The sequence below is a fragment of the Octopus bimaculoides genome, chromosome 2, assembly GCF_001194135.2.
Source record: "Octopus bimaculoides isolate UCB-OBI-ISO-001 chromosome 2, ASM119413v2, whole genome shotgun sequence".
Taxonomy (NCBI): Eukaryota; Metazoa; Mollusca; class Cephalopoda; order Octopoda; family Octopodidae; genus Octopus; species Octopus bimaculoides.
In genome coordinates this window covers 120,559,714-120,568,966 of record NC_068982.1, presented here as the reverse complement: position 1 = coordinate 120,568,966, position 9,253 = coordinate 120,559,714, and the positions used below count along the sequence as shown (strand labels likewise).

The window sequence follows — 9,253 nt, the reverse complement described above, 5'->3', positions numbered from 1 at the left end:
ATATATATATATATATATATATATATATATGTATGTATATTTATGTATATTTATATATGTATATGTGTTTGTAAAATACACGTACACCCAGATTTACGTATATTTTTTATCAATACGTGTTTATATAAATGCATAAATCTATATATGTATGCATTATGTATGTATGCATGCATGCATGTTTAAATGTGTCTGAGTATACATCTAAGAATTTTGGTTGCTTGGATGTGTATGTGTGATCGAAACAAAGTGTACCATAACAAACAAGTTGAAACAAGTTCAATTGCAGAAGATTGTTGAGATTCTTATCACATGCTCCCTACTGCCTACTGCCTACACAAATATGATCGTTCCAGATAATTTTGTGTCTTACTTCATAATTAATTGCACTAACACGCGTCTTTCGACAGGGAATGGGTGAAGGTGGACATATATGACATTTGCTGTCATCTATGTCTCTCTCAGTACCAGTGTTTGACTGGGGTCAATGTAATCGACAAATCTCCTCCCCATAAAATTTCAGGTCTTGTGCCATTAGTAGAAAGGATTATAAAGATGCTAGAACGTCAGGTTACTTTAAACATCAGTCCTTTACGGTACGAGGTCAAATCTTGCCAAGGTTAACTTCACTTTTGATCCTTCAGAAGTTGATAAAATAAATTTCGTTCAAGTCCTTGATTCGATTTACATGACTGATAATTGTGTCACCCAGGCCGTCTTTAACCAAGTAATAGTGTTTTGCAGATAGTATGGTGAAGGCGGCGCGTTGTGGGAGGTATAGTGGAAGTGGTGTGTTCTAAGTGGCAGCAGTCCTGAGAAACGGAATCTACATTTCACCAATTACCTCGGCGAATATATTTAAGAGATCCCAAACCACGCAAGATATGACAGCTCTATCTGCTACGCTAGGAGTGAAAACTTCAATGTTATAGTAAATATTACTACTACCTAAAAAAAAAAAAAAAGAAAGCGGCGAGCTAGCAGAAACGTTAGCACGCCGTGTGAAATGCTTAGCGGTATTTCGTCTGCTGTTACGTTCTGAGTTCAAATTCCGCCGAGGTCGACTTTGCCTTTCATCCTTTCGGGGGTGATAAATTAAGTACCAGTTACGCACTGGGGTCGATGTAATCGACTTAATCCCTTTGTCTGTCCTTGTTTGTTCCCTCTATGTTTAGCCCCTTGAGGGCAATAAAGAAATAGGTATTTCGTCCACCTTTACGTTCTGAGTTCAAATTCCGCCGAAGTCGACCCTGCTTTTCATCCTTTCGAGGTTGATAAAATAAGTACCAGTTGAGCACTTGGGTCGTTGTAATCGACTTGCCTCCTTCCCTCTAAATTGCTGGCCTTATGCTAAAATATGAAGTTGATATTACTACTACTAAATGATCATAATGGTCATGATATACGTGATTATAGTGGTGGTGGTGATGACGACAACTTTGTTGGCGACGACAGTATCGTTTCATGAATATTACAAGCATCTATTTAATGATATGTCACATTGATACTTGGTCACTCTTGATATCACACTGACACAGACGACTAAACTGTCCGCAGTACATGGCTGTATCGCTCTTCCAGGTCGATAATATCAACATCCCCTTAGGCTTAAAACTTGAAACGAAAAAAATCTTAGCGGAACGAAACTAAATAGGATCAAACATTTCTTGTGTGAGTTACTCTAGTATTTCTACTTCACCATGCAGGCAGAGAGAAAGCCTGTGTTAAGGTCCAACCTGCTAGACGTAGCAGGTAAACCATTAGTGTTTTATATTACATCCTACTCTATAAACAGAAAAACGCGTACGTATGCTGGATCAGGGCTGATCGGGGTCTAAACAAGAAGTCATACCCACGCCATCATTTCAGTTTGTATAATTAATGAAGTAAAACGCTTGTTCAGTTTATTCACTCCACTAATTACCACTGAAACATATATTTGCTTATATATATATATATATATATATATATATATATATATATATATATATATATATATATATATATATATATACATATCTTATATATGTATACATACATATATACATGTATATATGATTCATATATTTGTAGATATATACGGATATTCACATACGTACATACACACACACACACGTATAAACATATGCATATGTCGATGTATCCATAGCTAATGTATATACATGTATATTTATGAATTGTCTGTGACTATGCGTAGGTAAGTGCGTATTGAGAGGATTACTAGGTGGGAAGAATCACCTAGGAACGTATTCTACATGAAAAATACTGTATACTTTAATGTATTGAAACAAAAGTGTATTAATAGACGCACTTCGCAGTTGTATTCGAAAGACTTAACATTTAGCATTTACTACATACATATATGCATACACACACACACACACACGCACAAACACACATACACATATATACACACAATATTATAAATTGTGAGGTAGAATGAATTATCTTAATCAAAATATTTGCTTTCTCAACCTTGTTACGGTGCTGCAAGAATGTAATGTCTGTTGCATTTATTTAAATTTTGCTCTAATACAAAACTATCAAAGACCTATTATTACATTGTCTGATCCTAATTTTAAAAAGTGATAATAAAATTACTAAATATTTGAAGGATAATCAATAATATTTTCAGCATTAGAGAAGTTTTCAATATAATAATATATTCCGCTGTGGTCGACTATGCCTTTCATTCTTATGAGGTTGATAAAATAAGTACCAGGCGAGTACTTGTGTCGACGTAATCGACTAATTACACCCTTCTGAGATTGCTGGCCTTGCGCCAAAATTTGAAACCAATATAATAATAATAATGTAATCAAGAAGTATACCGTTCGTCCTGCGATATCTATCATATTCAACTGCTCACACATGTGTGCATATTCATACACACACGCATATCTATCTATCTATCTATCTATCTATCTATCTATCTATCTATCTATCTATCTATCTATCTATCAATCAATCAATCAATCAATCAATCAATCAATCAATCAATCAATCAATCAATCAATCAATCAATCAATCAATCAATCAATCAATCAATCAATCAATCAATCAATCTATCCATCCATCCATCTCTCTATCTATCTATCTATCTATAATAATAATAATAATAATTTCATTGAGGTCAGCTGGATGATAATCCGGAGATTGTTATATCAAACACCTGCCTGAAAACGGAGTAAGCAAGTCCTTACATACATACATACATACATACATACGTATACCAATACATATATTTACCGAAAAACTTTCCCATATTTACCGAAAAAAATTTCCCATATAAGTCAAAATAACATTTCTCTTCTCTTTATTCCAGAACCTTCCAATGAATTTTCTTCATCTCCGGTTTCGCGATCAATAAATATCAAAGGAATTTCTCCTGACATCAACTTACAAGATCAACGTATTAAATCAGATTTAAGGTTTCAAAAAATGTCATCCACACAAAAGGAACGTGCCCAAACACCTGACTCGACGCTGACAACAGAGCAGGAGTTGACTTCAAGTATTAATGAAAACAAGCCATCTCTTTCATTAGATAAACAAGATGGTTCAGAAGACAACATTGGGATTTTTATCAACGATGATTCATCTTTTGAAGGACGAACCACTTCGAAATGTATTGTAAGTGACGTTCTCGAAACTAAAACACCTCTTCAACAAACAGTGCGGACCAGTCATCCGAAAGAAACGAATGCAAATCCAGATTTGTTCTCGGAACAAATTTCTTGTAATTTTGAGTCATTGAACAATTCAGATCTTCTGAACATGGATCCTGAGACAAATTGTGAAAACAGCGGTTATGTTGATAAAGCTCCATACCTCAATACGTCGCCATTACTTTCTACGAATAAACTACGACCAGACGACATCGAACCTTCTTGCAGCTTCTATAGCAGTAACTCAGAGTCACTTTCTCGGACGCAAAATGATTCACTGAATCTAATTTCGGCACTTGACTGGAAAGATTCCTTGCTTTCTGCACACCAAACTACACAAAATACGATGACCAACGAGACTCATTCAATATGTTCCGACAGTAAAAATTTGTTAAATTCTGAAGAAACTTCTGTTTGCGGTATGTTTGCATACATACATACATACATACATACATACATACATACAAACATACACACACACACACACACACACACACACACACACACACACACACACATATATATATATATTATGTACACGCCCCTCCACACTCACATGTGCGTGTATGTATTCATGTATTATGTTCGTATTCTTTACTTTTTTTCTGTTTTTCACTTCTTTCAAGAAGGAAGGAACTGTTTACTAACAAGTAACAAAAGCTCCCTTTCTGGGATGTTGATTGTGACATATTGAGCTTTAGAAAAAGTCTTGCATAGCTGTTCTGTTCCATTTACAGATTGTATCGTCAATGTGCGCGATAGCAGATCCCTTTCTTGACCCAAAATCCTAACTTTTCCAGATTGTCTTTCATATTAAAATAACCAAGTGCACTAATGATTATTGGTGTAAATATGAATTTATAACCAAAGTACAGGAGCTGCAGGCTTCCAAGCAGTTGTCTACAAATATTCTCCTTCTCGCTGATTTTGGAAGCGATGCTCACAGATTTTTCTGTTTGTCTCAGATAACTTTATCACGTTGTTTCCTCTTTGTAGAAATTTCTATGGGAATAATTCCATCAATATACCTTGTGTTGATATACATATTTACAATAGCAGAGCTCTTGTATATATTTATCACAGGAAAGTCGTTTCGGTGGATGGCAGCGTATATTGATTTAGCAGCAACAAAATCGTAATATCGTAATGGAAGGTAGCATCTCGTTGACAGTTTTGGAAAGCTGCTGATTAGAGGAGTTATGTCCTCCACAGAACAGTGACATATTCGATATTTGAAATTGTGTCTTGAAAGTTTCAGGGCTTCACCGTTCCGTTTGTTCATTAGATATTTCGTAGCGATCTCCTACTCCTGGATTGCAAAATTCCTCGAAATGTGACGTGATGTAACGGTCGTGAGTCAACGAGAAGCTACACTTTCTGTTAATATTATCATCCTGCTCAAGTTTACAGGAAACCTATCTATGCATATCCTTTTTATGATGTACAGTCTTAATAAGAAACTTTGTAACTGGAATCATCTGAAGAATCTAGAATTTATCCTCAGTTACAGGTATCTCCAAAAGAGCCGCACCTCATTCTAACGAGGTGTTAGTAAAGCGTAGATTTAATGAGATGCTAGTGTACACCAAGGTCCCTCCATTTTCAACCTGAAGGAGAAAAGGCAGAGAAAATTGACTTGATTCAATCATCTGTTTAACCTAAATATGTTTTACGAAGATAAATAGGAACATGTGCGCGCGCTAGTGTGTTTTGTGTGTGCGTGTGTGTGCATGAGAGAGAGAGAGAGAGAGAGAGAGGAGAGGAGGGGATTAGATGAGATTACCAACTTGATAAAGGTACTCAATACTAGTAAAGTAGAATAATGTAAATATTGCTATTTTTATTGACTAAGTGCGATTTGTTTCGCTACATTAAACTTGAAGCATATTGATTTTATAAGTTTAATGTTGCGAAACAAATCATACGATTGTCAACAAAAATAATAATAAAAATGTGATTGCGTGTGTCTGTGTTTGTATGTGTGTGTGAATTAATATATGCATGTATTTGTATAGTTGTTAATTTTTCCAGTCCAATACTCATAAAATTTTTCTAACTGAAAATGTACAGATGTTGTCGAATTATGGCTTCATTCATTAGCAAAATTAATTGTCGATGCTGATTTTGCTTTTAGCTGCAGATCAACTCTGATCTAATAGTCCTGTGCTCGCAGGTATTCAGCCTATCGCTTTTTCAGTAATTGGCTATCCCGTTGGCCATGTCTTAATATATTGTTTTATAAAACAATATATGCGAAGTTCGAGAGTGCTATTTCTGGCATGTTGCACGACCAGGAAGGGGCTACCTCGCAAGAAAAGTAGTTAAAACCAATTAGCGATTCCTAAATTGTTTTACTTCAAATGTATATCAGCCAATTAATTGTTCTGCCTGGCGTTTTTAGCCATTATTTAAAAGCTATTGCTTGATCACCTTTGATCATGTGTCTGGGGAATCAGGAGTGAAACGAAGTTCAATAGTAACAGCGACAACAAAAACACAAGCCAACAATGTCCCTTCTACATAGTCACTAGACCTGCTAGAAATTACAATCAAATCTCCTTCAAATCACGCTCTACAACCTTAAAAAGAAAGGATATATAGAATAATGCATTCCTGGCTATCCTATTTCTGGATAAAACAAAAAAACTAACAGGCATCGATTGTCATTTTGAGTGTTTTCGATCATAGTTGTGCTAGAGAAGTGAACAGGAGTTTTATAATATTTTATTAGTCGAGAGTAGTGGTTCAAGGGACTTAGAGTATCATACCAAGGCACTTATCAAACACTTGTACAAATAGATTTATTTAAAAGAGACTATGTTTAATAATAAACTATTGTATATTTCAGAAATACCTGCCATGACTCAGCAGGATGCCACGGACACCAAATGCAATATCAGCAGTGATTTAGTGCCTCTGACAACACCTGCAGTGTCTCCTATTCCTGTTGGTCATAATCTGCTACAACACCAGCAGGAACAGCAACTTTTACTGCCTTTGCTACAACAGCAGCAGCAGCATCAACCACTACAACCGCAACAGCATCAGCAAGAACAGCAACAGCCACAACCTCTACAGCCAGAACAACAGGAACAACAGCTGTTATTACAGCAACAGCAACAACCACAGAACCAGCAATTTCAAAATCCCCAACAACAACAACAACAACAGCAACAGCAACATCAGCAACAGCAACAACAACTGCAGCAACAACTCTTACAACAACAACTACATGTGCAACAAGGGCCTGTACCATGTATATCAAATGGTTCTGACATTCTTCCCGCGTTTGCAAGGAAAATATATTCATCGGGCAACGAGGTTTGTTGTTGTCATTGTCCTTGTTGTTGTCATCGTCCTTGTTGTTGTTATTCTTATTGTAGTAGTAGTAGTAGTAGTAGTAGTAGTAGTAGTAGTAGTAGTAGTAATTGCAGCAGCAGTAAGGAGAAAATAAATACCTGTGTTGTTTATTTTGTTTAGAGCAGATCAGCCCTATCAACGGACCTATAATGAAAGACTTTCCAGTCGTGACCGTGTCAGCGTCATCTATTATCATGGAAAGTAGTTTAGATTTAGGATTGTCTTTGGTAGATGCCCTTACCGGTTTGAAACCACTGAGTTTTGTCGATCTTTGTTTTTATGAAATTTGTTGCAAGAACTTGTACTTGAGCGGCTATAATAAACTTTTCTGTTTCTCCAGCCAAGTTCTTGTCTGTCCATCAGAGTCAGTAATCTTTACTTCCAGCATGAATTGCATGAATTGTTGCATGAATTAGCCATGTAATTCCATTTCTTTCCATTCGTTTGTTCTGTTGTTCTTACTTTTCTCTTTGAATTCTCCTACTGTCTCAGTCACTTTCTGGGTATCTCTGGCTGCCGATAGTATTCTTTCTTTACTCTGCACTATATAATTTTCGAATCTCAATGCCGTAGTATCTTCGACGTTTAGTAATCCTCTGCCACCTTGCTTTCTTGTTACGCAGAGTCGGTCGGTATTACTTTTAGGATGGAGTGCGTTGTGCATTGTGAGCAACTTTCTAATTCTTCTCTCCCAGTTCTGTAGCTTCACCTTTGTCCATTTCAGATAGAGAACAGAGTATCTCAATACTGGCATAGTCCACGTATTTATTACTTTAATGATGTTCTCGCTATTTAATTTTGTTTCGAGCACCTTCCTAATTTCCCCCTTGTACTGTTTAGTGACGTTCTCCTTCCATTATCCTGTCGTCATGCAGCACTCCAAGGTATTTGTACCCCTCATTATTCCACAGCGATCTAATGATGTTGTCTCGTGGTAATTTTATGCCTTCAAAGTTTACTTTCCGTGTCTCTTCATATTCAGTATTGCGCATTTGTTTACCCCAAACTGCATTCCAATATTTTAACTGAAAACTATCACTGCTTGGATCAAAGAATGTAGTTCTGTCACATTTTTTTGTATATAGCTCGAGGTCATCCATATAAAGTAGGTAATTTATTCACATCCTGGATTTGGTAAACTTGATATGCAAGTCTGATATGCAAGAGGAATTAGAGCAATTACGATGAGTAATGGAGAGAGTGAGTTTCCCTGGAAAATGCAGCTGCGAATTTTCACGTTGTCTAGCAATTCATTTGCACGTCAGTTCTACTTACCACACTCTAGTTACTTTCTTCAAAAAGTTTTTTATCTTCTCATTGATTCTGAGCGTCCTCAGTCGTTCCAAGAACCAGCTGTGTGAAACATTGTCGTAGGCCTTCCTGTAATCTATCCACCCAACAACTAAATTCTTCCGCCTTACTCGTACCTCATTTAATATTCTACTATCTGCATGTAGCAGATCAGCAGTTCCGCTTGATTGCTTCCTACAACTATTTTGTTCCTCTGGCAATAGATTCTCCCTTTCCAGAAAATTATATGCTTCATCTGCTATGAGGCCAGTTAATAGTTTCCAGAGTAATGGTAAGCAAGTAACATGTCTATAGTTGCTGGCTTTCCCGTCTTTCATTTTTCCTTTTGTATCAGTACTGTCCTTCTTTTTAGTTATCCATGTTGGTGTTCCATTTTCTACGCAGTTAGTAAAAAACGGTCGTATATAACTGTGTAGACTCCAAAGGTTCTTGAACCAGAAATACTTGACACCATTTGGTCTAGGGGCTTTCCAGTTTGGTATTTTCTTCATAATCTCTTTTACTTACTTATCTCTGATTGTTTCATTTTCTTTTGTCACACCAATTTCCATTTCTCTTTTAAATTCCTGTAACCAGTCTCCTTTTCTATTATGTTGGACTTCTTTGCTCCAGATTTCTGTTCAATTTCCTTGCTACTTCAGCATCTGGAATACCATTTCCCAGATGCTCCCTTTCATTGTTCAGTTTTGTATAGAATCTTCATATTACGTGAGGGGATACAAACATAAACACACACTTGCACACACACACACACACACACACACACACACACACACACACACACATACAATGGGCTTCTACAATTTCCGTCAACTAATTGTTTATTCGTTTTGAAATATCCTTTAACTAATCATACTGGACTCACGTTTGTTAAGTTGATGAATTGTGAGTTAAGGGGTTTATTAAAATAATTCAAT

General features: G+C 36.3%; 1 protein-coding gene across 1 annotated transcript in view; it reads left to right on the top strand.

Annotated features, from left to right (window-relative positions):
- The window catches only part of LOC106875300 (probable serine/threonine-protein kinase tsuA), a 162,570-nt gene that overhangs the window by 82,677 nt on the left and 70,640 nt on the right, over nucleotides 1-9,253 (top strand). Inside the window, exons 4-6 of the mRNA XM_052965874.1 lie at nucleotides 3,323-4,084; nucleotides 6,514-6,990; nucleotides 7,518-7,528. Coding sequence (XP_052821834.1) covers nucleotides 3,323-4,084; nucleotides 6,514-6,990; nucleotides 7,518-7,528 — 1,250 coding nt within the window. The remainder of the gene's footprint in view (nucleotides 1-3,322; nucleotides 4,085-6,513; nucleotides 6,991-7,517; nucleotides 7,529-9,253) is intronic.